Genomic DNA, 17743 nt, shown 5'->3' with positions numbered 1-17743 from the left:
TCAGACAGCTGTGTAAATACCGAAAGAAAGAAAGAAAGAAAGAAAGAAAGAAAGAAAGAAAGAAAGAGAAAAAGAAAAAAACCCCACCTTCTGTCTCTGCTGTGGGGCATGAGGCACAGTCCACCCCCTAAATCAATACCCTGTCATGAAATACCATAGATACGGGATGCCAGGAAACTTCTCTAGGCAGCCAGATTTGCAGGGCAACTGCCAGAGTACTGAAATAGTATATGGGAAAGTGCTTTGCAAACTGTAAAGTGTTCTACAAATAGAGCTTGTTATATAATCTCCTGGCGATATGTTATTTACTGATAAGGTCTGATAAAGGTAATGCTCTTTGCCATTAAGCGTTCCACCAGTCAGGTAGCCACCAGTGGAAGAGGGGGGACCAGAGAATCAGAAACCAGGGGTTTGAATTCTGGCAGTGCCTTCTGCTCACTCTCTTCCAAGGACTGCAAAAATCCCAAGTGGCAGGAATAAAAATGATTCTCTCTGTGTTACAGCCAAGCCAGTTGCCTATGGGTGGATGAGTCACATGCTAGTGGGTCTGGGAGAGCTACATTCACATCCCCTTATATTCCCTTCTCCCACCCCAGCCTCCACGGCCCTGCTTTGGCACTTGTCCCTACTATGACATTGTAACTCCAGGAACATGTGACAAAAAACTGGCCCAAGGAACCACAGCTGAGTTTCTGTCGGGGAAGGCAGTGGGCGGCATGGGGAGCTGTGGTTCTTATTGGTGAAGCCAATAGCCTGGAGGGGGTATCGTGGTACAGATACACTCACAGCCTCCCCAACACTTGAGACTTCCAGCGGGCATCTTCGCAGACACGTTTACTGTCCTTTGTGCTTGATTCTCCCTGTGTCATCAGGCCCTGGAGTCTGAAAGTTTTGTAATTATAGGCTGCCTAGAAGACCAAGCCACATGTGTGGGGGCAGCATTGAGGCTGCTGCTGTACTCTGCAAAGAGGCACATTAGTGGAACTGGATGAACAATTCCGAAAGATGGCTTGCTTTTTAAGTTCATGTCACATTTTACAGATTTCCAAGGCTAATAGCTGGCCTGGTGTGGCGGGTCGAGTAGTGGTCCCTGAAAAGAGAAATCCACATCCTAAGTCCCAGAACCTGAGAATGTTACCTAGAGAAAGGACCTCGGAGATGTATTTAAGTGTCTTGAGGTGAGGAGATCATCCTGGATTATTATCCCAGTAGGTCTTAAATCCAGGTCCAAATGTCATTATAAGAGGGAGGCAGAGGTAATACAACATTGTGTGTCAACTCTACTTCAATTAACAACAGCAACAGCAGGGGCTGTGTGGCTCAGCTGGTTGAGCGTCTGAGTCATGATCCCAAGGTTGTGGGATTGAACCCCCTGTTGGGCTCTGTGCTGAGCACGTGGAGCCTGCTTAAGATTGTCTCTCTCCCTCCCTCCCTCCCTCTCTCTCTCTCTCTCTCTCCCTCCCTTTGCCTCTCTCCCCAGCTCACACGTGCTCTTTCCCTCTCTCTCTCAAACAATGAAAAACAAACAACAACAACAAAAACCCCACAGCAACAACAACAAACCACAGCATAACGTGTTGAGTTGTGGAATCACTGTGTTGCACACCTGAGACTAATGTAACACTGTGTGTCAACTATAATTCAATAAAAATAAAACGAGTCAAAGAATAAAAACAGTGAGGGGCACCTGGGTGGCTCGGTCGGTTAGGCATCGGACTCTTGGTTTCGCTCAGGTCGTGATCTCACAGTTGGTGAGTTCGAGCCCCACATCAGGCTCTGCACTCTCAGTGCAGAGCCTGCTTCGGATCCTCGTCTCCCCCTCTCTCTCTGACCTTCCCTCGTTTGTACTCTGTCTCTCTCAAAAATAAATAATAAAGCAGTTATAAATAAATAAATAGGCAAATAAAAACAGTGAGGCAAAGGGGGAATGAGACAGACAGAGAGACAAACACACAGAGAAGACAATGTGAAGACAGAGGCAGAGATCGGAGTGATACACGGTATGCCAAAGACCACCAGATTGCTGGCAGCCACCAGAAGCTAGGAGAAGGGCAAGATTCTCCACTCCCTCCCCCGCGTTCCCCACCCCCACCTCCAACTCCCTGAGCCTGGGGAGGGAGCATGACCCCGCTGCTACTTTAATTTTGGATTTCTGGCCTCCAGAACTAGAAGAGAAGAAATTTCTGTTGTTTTAAGCCACCTAATGTGTGCTACTTTCTTAGCTGCAGGAAACTAACATAGCCAGTCTCTGCCGTGGGTGTTCAGTCCGCATCACCAAGTGGGAGAGCGACTCACTGGTGGTGGGGTTAGACAGCTCTCACTCTCCCATATCCTTGCTGGGTCTTCGAGAAATCTTAGCACCTCTCTGAGTCTTCTCCTTTGTAAACTGGGAAGAATTAGGCCTCCTGGAGAGGGTTGTTGCGAGGCTCAGAGGCAAAAGCACAGAACACAACTGTGCCAAGCCACAGACACTCTATACACATGCGCCCCTCCCCCCCCCCCCCCCCCCCCCCCCCCCCCCCCCCGTCCTGCTTCACTGTGGCCCACCTCACCTCAGGCACAGAGCCCCCTGTCTGAGGTTGGCTTGCATGGGTTCTATCCCTTCCCCTGGCTCATGAGTGACGTCCGGAATAATCTGGCTCTGCCTTCCTGACACAGCCACTTGGACATCTCCGCGTCTCAACCTACTGTATCCAAAAGTGAAGTCTTGATTTTCTGCTCTTCCCCTGCCTCGGTCACATTTCCCCTCCCTGGCATTTCTGCCTCGGGACTCAAGGTAAACACCTGCAAGTCATTTGCATTTGTTTTATGTTTAAACTTTTCACTTTGACAGAATTTCAGACTTAACAAAGAGTGGCGAAGAAAAGTTTACAAAGAGTTTCCATTCGCTCTTCCCTAATATCCTGAATGTAACATGAGACAACTGCAATACAATGATCAAGATGAGAAAATTACCGGGCGCCTGCCTGGCTCACTTGGTGGACCCTGTGATCTCAGGGGTCGTGAGTTCAAGCCCCACGCTGGGCACAGAGCCTACTTTAAAAAGAGAGAGAGAGAGAGAGAGAGAGAGAGAGAGAAAGTAAGTACTAAAGACACTATTATCTAATCTATAAACTTTATTCCAATTTTCCCAAGTGCCCCGCTAATGTCCTACTCCGGCCCAGAATCCAATCCAAGATCACAGGTTGGGATTCATTTTGAAATGTACTTCTCCCTCACCATCTACATTTAACCCATCATCAAGTTCCATTGATTTTTTCCGCCTGAATACTTCTTCAATCCATACACTGAGCAAGCCCCTGCAACAAGTCCCTATCCCCAGTACCTGGATGACTGAAGCGACCTCCTAATTGGTCTCCCTCCTTTAGTCTCCCTCTAATACAGAGGCCACATAGTTTCTGTGTAAAGGGCTTGATAGTAAATATTTTAGCTTTTTCTGGCCATGCAATCCCCATTGCAATTTACTCCACTCCGCCATTGCAACGTGGAAGCAGCCATAGACAATATGTAAACGAGTGGGTGTGGCTGTGTTCCAATTAAACTTTATGGACACTGAAATTTGAATTCCTTATAACCTCCACATATCACAAAATGTACCTCTGTTGATTCTTTTCAACCATTTAGACATGTAAAAACCATTCTTCGCTCGTGTTCCATCCAGGCTACGGGTTGCTGGTGCCCTGTTCTGTATCTATTCCTCCCACAACATCCAGAAAGACAGTCCGTCACTCTTCTGCTTAAATCCTGCATTCAGAATAAGACAAAGCCTGCAGTGTTTGGGTGCTGCCTGCCTCTCTTACCTCACCCCGGACTTCTCACTCTCTCATTCACCATGCCCTACCCACCTTACCTTCTTTCCCAGAAGGTCAAGTTCCCATTTCAGGGCCTCTGCACACATTAGTCTTTTAGCATAGAGTGCTCTCTCCTCGGTGGCTCCCTCATTACCAGGCTCACTTCCATTTGTCTTTGGGGTCTTTGGAGCCTTTTTTGGGGTAGAGAAGCTGAAACTTCCTGAAAGAGGTCTTCTCTGACCCTCCTCTAACTGAATTTATGTTTCCCCTGTTATTCTCTCATAGCACTGTATCCTAAGTGTTTTTTTTCCTTTAATTTTTTTAAATTTTTTTTTTTTAACGTTTTTATTTATTTTTGAGACAGAGAGAGACAGAGCATGAACGGGGGAGGGGCAGAGAGAGAGGGAGACACAGAACCGGAAGCAGGCTCCAGGCTCTGAGCCATCAGCCCAGAGCCTGACGCGGGGCTCGAACTCACGGACCGCGAGATCGTGACCTGAGCCGAAGTCGGACGCTTAACCGACTGAGCCACCCAGGCGCCCCTCCTTTAATTTTTTAAAATGGTTATTTATTCGAGAGGGAGAGAGAAGGGAGAGAGAGGATCCCAAGCAGGCTCTGACATGTCAGCACAGAGCCTGATGTGGGGCTCGAACCCATGAACTGTGAGATCATGACCCGAGCTGAAATCAAGAGTGGGATGCTTAACCGACTTAGCCACCCAGGCGCCCCAAATGGGTTTTTTTCCCTTGAGGACACGTATCACAATTTGTAACTATGTATATAGGCCGCGTTTATTTGGTTTTAGTGGACAACCACATGAAGTCAAGGAGCGTGTCTGTTTTACTTGCATTGGGGACCAAGCACCCAGCCTGGTGTCTGGCAGACTGGGTGTGAAAGCTAGCTAAATCAATGCATCCTCCACTAGAATTTCTCTCTGAAATAAGGAGGCCCCCAGTGGTCTTCGGAGTAGGGTCCGAATGAACCAGGGCAGCCTTCCTGAGCAGAACCATCCGCCTACTGAGCTGAAACCTGGACTGGGTATAGTGGCAGCTCCTTGGTACCTTCCAAAGAATCTGCCCCGGGCAAATTCCTGACCCTGGAGAAGCTTTCTCTACAGGCTCCGCTGAAGCCTGCTATGCATTCTTACTCTAATACCATCCATCTGCTGTCCTTCCTGCCCAGAACAGCTTCCCCCACTGAGGTTAACCCCTCTGGATAACTCCAACCAGTTTTTCTACCTGGGGTTGCCGGAGATCTTAAAAACATAGCTGTTGAACCAGAATACTTTACTCAGCTGCCCGTCAGGAATGCTGGGGCAGTGTCCAGAGGCCACGGAGAGAAACACAGCAGCCTTCTGAAAAGACAAAGCCTGCCGGCAGCCGTCTCTGCCTGCTCTCCTCTGCCTTCGTGAGGCTGCCTGCCAGAGTTCTTTGGATAAATTTCACCGAGCCCCTCACACGCACACTTCCCACTGCCTATAGGATCAAGTCGGAACCCCTTCAAACCACCTTGCAAAACCTTCACTATTCAATCTCATTTCCCAGCTTCATCTTTCATCTGCCTACACCCCGTCCCGAACTCACTATTCTAGATATTCTTGACCAGAACTGTCCAGTACAGTTGCCACTAGCCACACGTGGCTGTTAAATTTTTAGTTAATTAAATCAACTTAAAAATTCAGTTCCTAACTACAAGTGTGAAATAGCGACAAATAGCGAGTGGTTACGTGTTAGTGCAGCTGTCAAGTGTTGGGATGTTTCCATCAGCCTGTCCCCAGAGGGAGTCTGTGGGCCAGGGCCTCTTGGCACCGTTTGGCCGATGCACCTTGGTGACCTGCCAGCCGGCACCCTCTTCATGGACATTAGTTTCCAGTTTTCCCTCACTGCAAACGATACTACATGCAAACATCCTTGTACCTTTTTTGCACTTCTACACATGTTTGTCTAGGGTAGATTCCAAAAAATTGTTGGATCACCAAGTCATATGCTAACACCTCTGGGGCTTGGCACACCCTGGTGTTCCCGCCTAGAATGCCTCTGCATGTGACTAATTCCTGCTCATCAAGATCAATCAAGTGTCATCACCGGGCCAAAGGTGGTCTCTTGCTCTGTTTTCCCAAAGTACTTCCTACCCACACTGTATCACTATCATGCACTTAAGGCTCTGCCTTGTTTATCTCGTATTCTCAATATCTAACATATGGCTTAGCATAGAACAAAAATGCAAATGATTTCTTGACTGGATGACTGAATGAATAAATAAACAAATAAAGGTACAGTGGTTAGCACATTCCAGAAACTCAAGGTGAGTGAGCCCGCGAGGGCTGTGAGCTTGGGCTTTGGACCAATCTGCACCCCCCCAGACCCCCCCACCCCTGGTGCCCTGAACCAAGCTGCCTTTCTAGGTTTCTGTCTATCCAGCCCTCTGATCTAGAGCATCTCATCTTTTTTTTTTTTTAAGTTTATTTATTTTTATTTTGAGAGAGACAGAGACCATGCGAATGGGGGAGGGGCTGAGAAGGAAGGCAGACAGACTCCCAAGCAGGCTCCCCCTATCAGCACAGAGCCTGATGTGGGCTCAGCTCCCAAACCGTGAGATTGTGACCTGAGCCAAAACCAGGAGTTGGACACTTAACCGACTGAGCCACCCAGGTGCCCCTCAGGCATCTCATCTTGAACTCCGTTCAAGGTGGGTATTGCCCTCATAGGGCCATGTGAGTGTGCTGGGGCTTTCTGGCTACAGGGCATAGAAATCTGAGCCCTGCAGGCAGCACTAGCAGGGGCCTGGCTTTCCTAAGGCAGCTCTGTCTCCTTTCACCTTTGAAGCAGCTCAGTGTGCTCTGGGTTTTGGTTTATTTTTTCTCCCTGCAGTACCTTAGGGGCATTTAAAATCAGCTGCAACGTTTCTGCTTTCAGCTTCCAGATTTGAATCTAAGGGAACCCAGATGCTTTCCACTCCATATCTCCTTCTCCTTGTGATCTGACGAACAGCCTTGTTTACTGAGTTTGTCTCTGGCCTGGCTTCCCCAGGTGCCAGTCTGGCTTGCAGCCTTTATTTTTAACGGGGTTTTAATAGGCGGTTCCTGTAATTAATTTCATTCTTGTGTTTTCACACTTTCTGTCTAGGTGCCTAAAGGCCTCCAGGCACTAGGTGGGATGTTAACTGATTTAAAATAGTACGGAACACTATAGCTGTCATTATATATTACCCCAGCTCCTCTCATTTACAGCTTTTACGATCATTAATTAGCTAGGCACATGGCCCATTTGGGAGGTCAGCCGGGTCACACGTAGTGTTTCAGAGAGGTAGAAACAGAAATATGGAGAAAAGTGGCTTTTTCATGCCCCAACAGAGACTAGGTGTTGAAACTGGTTTCAGAAGCCACATCCTGCTGAGTACACACCCTGTGAGCGACAAGGCCAGGATCCACTACTCAGGTAGGATTTGCCAAACACGGTACATCCTGGATGCCCATTTTCACCCTCCTGCCAGGACTGGGGAGTAACTCAATCCTCAGCGGCTAATACTACCACCTGAAATTACCCTCATTCATTCTCTTCAGGGCCGTTTTCCATTTCATGAGCGGATTTATCTGCGTAAAGAACGCGTCAGTGACTCCTCTCCGATTCAGAAACAACATACTTTTGCTATTTTTAAAGCTGCAGTTTAAAAATCCGCGCACACGCACTCACGCTCCTCAGGGAGTGGTGGAGGGGCGGGGAGTGGGGACCAAGAGTACGTGCTGGAGAGAGAACAGCCTGGCCTTTGGCTTTCCAGAGCACCGCACCGTCCCCCTGGGGGCGTACTCCTTGGAGTCCGAGGCGGCTTCCCATTCCCCGAGGGATTTTGCACCCTCTGGACCCTCTGAGCGCCCGGTGCCTCGGACCCTGCTAGCCCGCCCGTGCCCCCTCTCTTCTGCTAGGGGGAGGGCTCGGTTGCCGGGTCTCCCGGCCCAGAAGGGATCCGCGGCGGGGGGGGGGGGGGGGGGGGGGGGGGGGGGGAAGGGTGGGACCCGGAGGTCAAGCAGGTGGCGATTAGGTCAGCCTCGGAACATTCTTGGACCGCTCCAGTGGATATAAATAACAGACGGGCTGGCTGCGAAAAAATCCCGGGGTGGGGGCTAAGGGGGTGAGGAAGAAGGGACTTATTAAGAGCCGGGTGGTATCGTGGCGATCTGGAAAAATCTACCAAGGCTGGTGACTGACAAAGGGAGTGGAGGGACGAAGGGATTTAAGAATGAATCTTGGTACAAAATCTGGGAATAAGAACACGGAGAGGGAGGAGCTCATGCCTTTTTGCCCCACCCCCATCGCGTGTCCTACCCAGTCCACAGAATGCGCCTCCAGATTGGCAGGCAGGGCTGCACATGGAAAGGGCACGGGTTTGGAGTTCAGGGTCTTGCCCGACTACAGATCTCTTGCAAGCTGAGGAAGGTCTCTGAGCCTCAGTTTCTGCATCTGTACAATGGGAATCCTAATGCTTAAAAGAGGGTGGTTGTGAGCCTCGCTGGAACGAACTTCTAAGAAAGCTATGCTCAGCAAATAAAATGTAAGGCAGTGTAGACCCGAGGCCTCCCTCCAAAGGGTGCCACGGCAGGCCCCATCCCTTCCCGCTTCCACGAGTCTCCCAGGCTCTGCAAAGGCCGGTTAGGGCAAAGCCGAAATCTGACTCCCTATAGAGCGACGCGGCGCCACCCTGGGGAGCGGGCCCTGGCGCTTCTCCTGTTGGAGTCGATACCCACGGCCCGCGCTCGAGGAGCAGCCGGTCGCCGCGATGCCTGCAGCCCCTGCGCCCCAGCCTCTGGCGGGTGGGGTTGGGGCCGCGGCGGCGAGGAGAGGGCGGGGCCGGGGGCCGGGCTTCTCGGGGGAGGGCCGGGCGCGCTCCGGGAGGCGGCGGCCCCGGCCCGAGAGCTGCAGGACTCTGGCCGGAGCGTGGCCGGACCCCCACCCTCCGAGACGCCCAGGGAGGACGCGGTGAGTGCTGCCCCGGCGGGAACCACGGGGAGGCGGCGGCGGGAGAGCCCGCCCTCTCCTCCCGCTCCTAAAGTTTGCAATGGGACCGACTCCCGCTCTGGGAACCCGCGGCTACCCAGCTCCGTGCGGGGACAGGAATAGGTGCCGCCGAGTGGAGCGGGCGTCTCATCTGCTGCGCCGCGCACCCCGCAATTTCCCAGGCTGGCAGTGGAGACGGGGACGTCGGGAGTGGAGGGGCACACCATCTCCTGGGGCTTTTCAAAGGCCGCCAAACGCCCTTTGGGGGCCCCGCTGCCCGGGGACCCTTCGCTCTCTGCAAAGAGCCCTAATTCCTGGGCCGCTGTCCCGGGTCACCTTCCGGAGTCCACGGCGGGGCTGGCCGGGCAGGGTGCGCCCCCTCCCCTCAGCGGTGATCGACTGGCCCCACCCCCGCGAGACCAAGTTCAACAAGTTTGGCCAACAAATCCTAAAGCCTCCATGGTTAGGCCTTGGCCCGGCCGCTCCGCGTGGGCTCCACCGGCTCCGAGTTGTGTAGCTCCGGGCCGGCAAGAGGGCCGGTCGAAGGGCGCCGTCCATAAGGGTTGAGGCCAGAGACGGGCAGCCCCTGGGCTCCGAGGTCTGGTGTGGAGGCTCCGGGTTTGGAGTGCGTCATCAGGGAGCAGGCACCTCGGGCTGCAGGTCGGGTTTCCAAAAGTGCCCCTTTGTTATGCCCCTCCCTGGCCCTGCCTCCTCCCCTCTCCCTGCGCCACCCCTTCCCCCACCCTCTGGGGCGGCTCTGGCCGCTGGTCCCAGCCGCTCTAGCCTAGGCACCACTCTCTGGACCAACGGGCCGCCCACTCCTGAGCCTTCACATCTTAGGGCTTAGGGAGGACGGGGAGGGGCTGCTGGGAGAAGAAACCCTTGGGCGCAGCCTGTGACTCAGGAGGATGGGCAGGGCAGGATGGCAGTGCTCCCTCCCAGTGTCATGCCCCCAGCTTCTGGGAAGGGTAGGGGCTGGTCTGCGCCGAGGTGGGGGGTACCTACCTGCCTTAGGTAGGGCGAGTGGGTTCTTCCCTGAGGCTCAGGACTCCCTTACCTTGGCCCAGGCAGTTATGAGGAGGCCCTGCCAAGCCGCAGCAGACTTCTGCAGGCCCAGTAGGTACTGGCTACCCCGGCTGGGAAGCATTCATTATTAGCTTTCTGAGCTCTTGCGGGTGGCAGAGTGTGTTCTGGGGACCAATCTGGGTCTCTGCTGAAGTCAGGAGGCACAAGGTGCTGGCTCTCCTCAACAGGGGCCATGGTTTGCACTGCCCACCCCCACGGCTGGATCTAGCCAGGGCTGCGGGGCCTGGCTGTGCCTGGGACTCTGGGCTTGTGTTTGCTCTGGGAGGCGGGAGGGAGCAGTGCCAGCAAGCACACACAGCTTGCTCTGTTCTGGGGCTAGAGAGAGGGAACGGGTGGGGGGCAGCTCTCCCGGGAGCCAAGCCTGGAGGCTGGAGCAGGCAGGGGGCCCGGGCCCCTGGATACCTCACTGGGACAGCTCCGAAGGCTCTGTGATTTACAGCTGTGGCTCTGTTTCTCTCCATCTGGTTGGCAAGTCCTTTCTGGGTAAGTGGGGCAGATTCAAGAGGAAGCAAGGTGAAGTGCTGAGGACCCTTGCAGACCAGCTGCTCCGTCCCTCTCCTGCTCTGTACCCAGACACCTCCGTCCACTGCAGGCCTCAGCTCTCTCTCTGAGCTATTAGGGCTGGATCCCACTTCAGGCAAGCTTTCTCACAGCTGCTCTAGCCATCAGGTTCCCTGGTCTTTAGGTAGATGTTGTTTGTTTCTTCATTCAACTGCTAACTCCAATGCCTGAACAAACACAAATTGGACCACCTCTGTCAACGACTGGGGACAGATTCTGCCCTGTCAGTCACAACCCAATGGAATATATCATATATAACTGGACTGAGGGCTCACAAGGGGCTGTGTAAATGGGGATGGGGCAGTGGGGTGGGGGAGACTGTGAAGATGCCTCAATTTGAGTTTTGAAGGATGGATAGTTGTTTGTCCGTTTGGAGGGGAGCAGTGTGATAGAGTCCTGCTTTGGGGGCAGAGGGCACATACCGTGTCCTGGGCCTCGTGGTGTCCCTTGGGCCTGCTCGGAGGAGGAAGCAGTTTCCTTCTAGGGGCTTGAGTCAGTGCTAGGGACAGCTGAGACCCTGCCAAGGGTCAGGAGGGGAGTGGCCGCGTGCCATTGTGTCCTCTAACCTCTGGGGTGGTGGCTTTGGGGTTGGAATCCGCCTTGCCCTCCTCTACAATTCTGGAGCACACTCTTACAAGTGCCTGGTCACCTGTCTGACTCCTCCCATTCTGCCCCAGACTCTGGGCTTTTTGAGGGTGGGGCTGAATTACTCATTACTCATGGAGGCTTGTGGGACCTCAGCGGATGCTGTGGAACAGGATGAATGTCCTTTGTGACTGTCAGGCCCTCATATTTCTTGCTCATTGCCTGGTTTGAGTCTTTTTTTTTTTTAATTAATTAATTTATTTTGAGAGAGAGCTAGAGAGCTCGTGGGAAGGGCAGAGAGAGGGAGAGAGATAGAATCCCAAGCAGGTTCCGCAGCATCAGCACAGAGCCCAACGTGGGGCTCAAACCTTGAGATCGTGACCTGAACAGAAATCAAGAGTTGGACGCTTAACGGATTGAGCCACCCAGGTGCCCCTCCTGGTTTGAGTCTTTTTTAAAATTTTATTTTATTTTAATGTTTATTTATTTTTGAGAGAGAGACAAAGAGTGAACAGGGGAGGGACAGAGAGAGAGGGAGACACAGAATCCAAAGCAGGCTCCAGGCTCTTAGCTGTCAGCATAGAGCCCGACGCAAGGCTCGAACCCATGAACCAAGAGATCATGACCTGAGCTGAAGTCGGATGCTCAACCGACTGAGCCACCCAGGTGCCCCTTCCTGGTTTGAGTCTTAAACCAGCCCTGGCACAGAAGACCAGGAGGCAAAATTTCCATCTTAGGAGGGAGCCAAGGCTTCCTTAGGAGGACAGTAAAATGCACTTGTTCAAGCTTCTTGGCCAAGATAGGATTCGGGCCTCTTGGCCCCCAGTCTGCTCTTGCTGGCAAAGGGAGCTACTGGAGAGTGGCCGGGAACCCTCTGACTTGGCCTTGTCTGGTAAAGGGTCGCCTTGTTGTTCAAGCAAAGGCGATGGCGCCTGGCTTGGGCAGGTATCCTCTTTTCTCATCTGTAGTTGGGTGGGGGGCGGGGGCAGCAGGGCCACCTCTGCCCACCACCCACCCCGCCTGCCGCCTAATCCTCTGCTGGATCGTGTGACCCGCCTGGCATTCTCCTGGCTGGAATCTGGCGCTTCTGACAGCAGTTGCTATATCGGGGGAGCTGGGCACCGCCCTGGACTCTCTAAGTCCCTGCCCTCACCCCCTGCTTTGCTTTTTTGCTTTTGTCAGCTTCAAGGCAGAATCACGGTTGAAGCTTTAAGAGTTGGACGCCCAGGTCCCTGAAGTGATCTGTAGGCCCCCGGTAGGTGGAATGAGGCTGGGTGGGGGAGGGGGTGGGCAGACTCATGGCATGAGGAAGAGATTTGAAGCGGCCACCCTTTCTCCTATCCCAGCCCCTCCTGGGGCCTTCCAGACGTCTACCTGCTAAGTCCTAGCTCTGACAGTTCCTTAGATGGTGGGGATAGTAGTGGGGACAAAGCCCAGGGATAGGAGAGGATCTTCTTCTCTCCCCAAAAGTGTATATCTGGCTTCCCTGCTTACCCCTCTGCTCTCCACAGCCCCAGTCCGCCACCATTCCGTGCTGCAGGGACACCATGGCCCCAGAGGAAGACGCTGGAGGGGAGGCCCTAGAGGGCAGTTTCTGGGAGGTGAGCAGCTGGGTCCTAGGTTTGGGGGTACCCACTCCACTCTGGGCCCAGCCACCTGTCCAGGGAGGAGGCTAGCTGTCAGCCCCAGCCCTGGAGGGGGCTTCTCCCTGGCGACACTGCCTTTCTCCCGTCTGCCCCAGGCTGGCAACTACAGGAGGACCGTGCAGCGGGTGGAGGACGGGCATCGGCTATGTGGGGATCTGATCAGCTGTTTCCAGGAGCGCGCCCGCATCGAGAAGGCCTATGCCCAGCAGCTGGCTGATTGGGCCCGCAAGTGGAGGGGCACCGTGGAAAAGGGTGAGGCCGCGCTTGGGCCTAGCCAGGAGCAGAGGGCCACTGAGGGTAGGGAGATCAGACAAGGCAGATTCGTTTTTGCACCTCTTATGGAAAGCTTGAGGCTTTCATGTCTGCCTTCCCTTTGAAGAGCGAAGAGCCTCCTGGTTATTCTTACAGTTGTGCTGTTAAGAGTTTGCAAAGTATGGTCATCAGTTATTTTGATATTTGTAACAGCCCTGTGATGGAGACAGTCCTGTTCTATCCATTTTCTAGAGGAGAATCCGGAAGTTCAGAGACGCTAAGTGACTTGCCTGAGGTCACACAGCTAGGAAGAGCTAAAGCTTGAACCTAGGCCTTCTGACTCAAGAGCTTGGATCTTTCCATCCTAACCAGCTGCATTCCTTGAGGGCGGAGGCTAGTTCTTCCCTTTGGGACAATAAAGTATAGTGGTTCATATAGGGTTTGAATCTCAGTTCGACTTGTAGCTGTAATGCTTTGGGCAGTTAACTTCACTTTTCTGGGCTGCTGTTTGTTGTCGGTTAAATGTTGATCACGACATTCTCTGCATGGTGGTGGATAAAGATTCAGTGAGATCTCGTATATCGAGGCACAGAGTAGATACCGATAAAGCAGCAGCTGACATCTTTGTTGTTCATCTCTGCATTCCCTCTGTGCCTGGTGCCCGGCGCAGCACCCAGTGAGAGGGGGTGGGCCGGTTTCTGGTGGTGTCCCTGGCCTGGCCCAAGCCCCTTGCTCCCTGCAGGCCCCCAGTACGGCACGCTGGAGAAGGCCTGGCACGCCTTCTTCACGGCAGCTGAGAGGCTGAGTGCGCTGCACCTGGAGGTGCGGGAGAAGCTTCAGGGGCAGGACAGCGAGCGGGTGCGCTCCTGGCAGCGGGGGGCCTTCCACCGGCCAGTGCTGGGTGGCTTCCGCGAGAGCCGGGCCGCCGAGGATGGCTTCCGCAAGGCCCAGAAGCCCTGGCTAAAGAGGCTGAAGGAGGTGAGCCTGGGAGGGGTGGGTCCCTTCCTGAATCCGCCCTGGGCCACCGGGGCCGGGGCTTGGCGCGCAGGGTCCAGACTTGTCCCCGTGCGTGCCAGGTTGAGGCGTCCAAGAAGAGCTACCATGCGGCCCGGAAGGAGGAGAAGACAGCCCAGACTCGGGAGAGCCACGCCAAGGCAGACAGCGCCGTCTCCCAGGAGCAGCTGCGCAAGCTGCAGGAGCGGGTGGAACGCTGCACCAAGGAGGCTGAGAAGGTACCGGGCGGCCGACATGCCTTTCCCAGCCCTCTTCCTCACCTGCCACCCCTTCTCCAGGTCATCATTTAAAAGAGGACCCAGAGAAAAGATGATGCTTTACCCAGGGAAAGAAGCGGTGCAGTTTTGGGTGTTGGGAGGAGCTTAGCAGTTGAGGAGACCTTCCAGCTCCTTCCAGCGCATCCTGCCTGGGACAGGCTCTCATGTGGCCTGCTTTTCCAGAGCACCCGTTCCTCCAGCTCTGCGTATCTGCTGCTCCGTTTCTACCTCCTCCATGAAGCTCTTCCCCGTTCCGCCCACCGCTCCCTATAGGTTGACCCTCACCTCACTCTCCATCCTCGCTCACCAGACTCTCAAAGCTGCTCTGCCCAAGTGTGACCTCCCTTGTTAGGCTGCCGGGGTCTTGGAAGGCAGGAGCTGGGTCTGTAGAATGATTGCTGCCGGTGCCTAGCCCGGGGTCTCTCGCCCATGGCGGCGCTCAGTAAACACGAGCGGAGTCCTGAGTGGAAGAAGGTCTTGTCCTCACCGGGCCCCTCCTGTCCCACCCAGATGAAAACCCAGTATGAGCAGACGCTGGCGGAGCTGCATCGCTACACCCCGCGCTACATGGAAGACATGGAGCAGGCCTTCGAGACCTGCCAGGCCGCGGAGCGCCAGCGGCTTCTGTTCTTCAAGGATATGCTGCTTACCTTACACCAGCACCTCGACCTCTCCAGCAGTGAGAGGTATGGCCTGCGAGGTGGGCCTGGAGGTCTGGGCAACGCTGGGTCTCCTCCATCTCCCCCAGGCTCTGGCCAGGTGCAATGAGTTTGGGGGGGGGGGGCGGTGCTGGGGCTCGGGGCTCCCCGGTGTGAGGCTGTGCTTCGGGTCACAGGTTCCAGGAACTCCACCGAGACCTGCATCAGGGCATCGAGGCAGCCAGTGACGAAGAGGATCTGCGCTGGTGGCGCAGTACCCACGGGCCAGGCATGGCCATGAACTGGCCACAGTTTGAGGTATGGGAGGTGTGGGGGGCTCAGCCCGGACCTGAGGAGGGAGGCTAGGGCTTGGGATGAAGTAGGTGAAGGTCTGAATGGCTCCGGCTGCCTCCACAGCCCCACGGCCCAGTCTGAGCCTACGCACTGTCCCAATAGGAGTGGTCCTTGGATACACAGAGGACGATTAGCAGGAAGGAGAAGGGTGGCCGGAGCCCTGATGAGGTTACTCTGACCAGCATCGTGCCCACGAGAGATGGCGCTGCACCCCCACCCCAGTCCCTGGGGTCCGCAGGGTAAGAGCCAGAAACCTGGCTGTGGGAAGGAAAGATCTCTGCCCCCTGCCCTGCCTTCTTTCTCTCTGTCTCCTTCCCTTCATTCCTCTCACACCCAAAGTGGGGTTGAAAATTGGTGCCAGGAACCTCAGGACCTACTCAGTAGTTACAAGGATGCCGGTGTTCATGGTGGTTTAGATTTGCCAGGCGTTTCCCATGGTCCCTCTTGTCTACTGCTCACATCAGCCCTGTGTGGCAGGAAATGCACCAAGCTCACAGGCATGTGTGGCAGAGCTCAGACTGGGATTTTTCAGTTTCTCCCCACCTGCCTCTCCCAGGATTCTTCCAGAGGGTGAGCCCTTGGCCCTGAGTCCTAGGCTCTCTTGCTCAAGGTGGTCCTCGGGCCCTGAGCCTGTCCACTTCTGTCTCCTGTCTCTAGCGGTGGGCAGGATGAGGAGTGGTCAGATGAGGAGAACACTCGGAAGGCTGCCACAGGGGTGCGGGTGCGGGCACTCTATGACTACGCTGGCCAGGAAGCTGATGAGCTGAGCTTCCGAGCAGGTACCCAGGGACCCCTTTCCTGTTTCTTTCCAGGCTTCAGCTTCCCCCTTCCTTCCTTTATAACTTGAGCAGGGGTGTGGGAAAGGAAAGCCTAATGTTTACCTCCCAAGGATCAGTTCTCTGATTCTCTCTCTCTTTTTTAATGTTTATTATTGATTAATTTTGGGGGGAAGGGGAGGGGCAGAGAGAGAGAGAGAGAGAGCGGGAGAGAGAATCCCAAGCAGGCTCCACGCTGCTAGTGCAGAGCCCGACATGAGGCTCAAACTCCCGAACCATGAGATCATGACCTGAGCTGAAACCAAGAGTTGGACAGTTAACCAACTGAGCCACCGAGGCACCCCAGTTCTCTGATTCTTAAGGCTACTCTGGGTCCAGCCCCCAGGAGTCAGAGTGTCTGCTCTGAGCCCTCACCTGCCTCTCAAAGTCACCAGCTTGGGCCTGCTTGATGCATTCAGGGTCTGAGGTGGAGTGGCTTGCTGACTTTGACCTCCCTTTGCCTGAGACAGGTCTCCTCTTCTAGCTGGGTTCTCCTACTGTCCCCTCTCCCTCAGTCCTTGACCCAGTTGCAGAAGCGAGCTGGGCCAGGGCAATTGGCCGTGACTAATCCCCCTTCCCCCAGGGGAGGAGCTGCTGAAGATGAGCGAGGAGGATGAGCAGGGCTGGTGCCAGGGCCAGTTGCAGAGTGGCCGCATCGGTCTGTACCCTGCCAATTACGTGGAGTGTGTGGGGGCCTGATCTGCCTTGACAGACCTTCTGCAGCGTTTCTCCACCCTGCGTCAGAGCCCAGCTTCTCTTGGACAGCCGACCCGAGGACCCTGGACCATGGTGCCCCCTGCTGCCCTTCTGTCCCTTGAGGAGGAAGGAATCCTGGGTCCCAGGGAGGGGGGCGGCCTGCATCTAGGAAGGGACTGGTAGGGAAGGGTCAACTGAGTCTAGCCTGAGGGGAAGATAGGGAGGTCAGGAGGTGACAGAAGGGCTCAGGGGTGCCTGGACCTCTCCAGGAATGCATGGGTCTCCCCAGGAGCCGTGGACGCAGTTCCTCGTCTCAGTGTTTTGGGATTCCTGGGGTGGTCTTGGGGTGGTGAGTGTAGTTCTGGGCTAGGAGCACTCTCCTGTGACTTGTTTTAGTGTGTATTAAAGTTGGAGAGAAAAAAAAAAAGCACTGTCAGGTGTGTGTGCGTCTTTTCTGATACTCCACCCTTGCCAGACTGCAGAGGGCATCTGGAGAGAGACACTGAGTGGTGAGGTCTGTGGGTCTAGAGTATGTCATGGAAAAAGGTTTGCCAGTTTGGTATCTGCTCTGGAACTTCGGGACCCTAATCTGGGGTGGGAGGTACTCGAGATTGGGTTTGGTGTGAGCCCGCCAAGGCTGGAGGCTGACTACTGAGTTCTGGGGCTGGACGGGGGCCCAGCCAGTTTGTCTTCCCGTTCAGGCCGGTGGGACCATAAGTGCTTGGTAGGGCTGTTAATCATCACTCATCCATCGGGAACTGGCCCCATCTGAGACCCCTGGCCACCGGCCCCCAGCCTCGCAGCCCTCCCCTTCTGGAAGGTCGCACCACCTTCCGGGGGTGGCGGGGCGTCCCGGTGGCGCTCCGGCACGGTTTGGGCCCGCCCGCGAGCCGTCGCTCCGCCCCGGCTGCGGATTGGCCCCTCGCGTGGCGCGGCGTGGGTCCGGCGACCATTGTAGAGCCCGGGGCTGCTGCGGTCTCCGCTCCGGTTCCGCCGGCCGCTCATTGGTCCAGAGCGGGACAAATCGCTCCGCCCCCGGCGGGTGGGGGCACTGCAG

At 54.9% G+C, this 17743-nt stretch overlaps 1 protein-coding gene across 4 annotated transcripts; it reads left to right on the top strand.

Moving 5' to 3' along the window:
- Window positions 1–8409: 8409 nt before the first annotated feature.
- PACSIN3 (protein kinase C and casein kinase substrate in neurons 3) lies at window positions 8410–17105 on the top strand. 4 transcript variants are annotated; one of them, XM_042904136.1, is made up of 11 exons: window positions 8410–8436; window positions 12197–12269; window positions 12526–12615; window positions 12756–12912; window positions 13655–13890; window positions 13989–14144; window positions 14694–14869; window positions 15019–15139; window positions 15278–15414; window positions 15833–15954; window positions 16574–17105. In XM_042904136.1, exons 3-11 carry the CDS (start codon window positions 12562–12564, stop codon window positions 16687–16689), a joined length of 1275 nt encoding a protein of 424 aa, XP_042760070.1. In that variant the 5' UTR covers window positions 8410–8436; window positions 12197–12269; window positions 12526–12561; the 3' UTR covers window positions 16690–17105. The 4 variants fall into 4 exon arrangements, with proteins under 4 accessions (XP_042760070.1, XP_042760069.1, XP_042760072.1 ...); XM_042904135.1 differs by lacking the exon at window positions 8410–8436 and adding an exon at window positions 8668–8764; XM_042904138.1 differs by lacking the exon at window positions 8410–8436 and adding an exon at window positions 9883–9898.
- The last annotated feature ends 638 nt before the right edge of the window (window positions 17106–17743 follow it).

This window comes from Panthera leo, chromosome D1 (assembly GCF_018350215.1).
Source record: "Panthera leo isolate Ple1 chromosome D1, P.leo_Ple1_pat1.1, whole genome shotgun sequence".
NCBI lineage: Eukaryota > Metazoa > Chordata > Mammalia > Carnivora > Felidae > Panthera > Panthera leo.
The sequence above is the reverse complement of the archived record's forward strand: the minus strand, read 5'-3'. Positions and strand labels throughout refer to the sequence as shown.

What these genes read in the sequence shown, in the direction of transcription:
- PACSIN3 (XM_042904136.1), top strand. Translation starts at nt 12,562, where the DNA reads ATGGCCCCAGAGGAAGACGCTGGAGGGGAGGCCCTAGAGGGCAGTTTC. An exon ending in TAGAGGGCAGTTTCTGGGAG is followed by an intron (nt 12,616 to 12,755) that starts GTGAGCAGCTGG and finishes CGTCTGCCCCAG; the next exon opens with GCTGGCAACTACAGGAGGAC. An exon ending in GCACCAAGGAGGCTGAGAAG is followed by an intron (nt 14,145 to 14,693) that starts GTACCGGGCGGC and finishes TGTCCCACCCAG; the next exon opens with ATGAAAACCCAGTATGAGCA.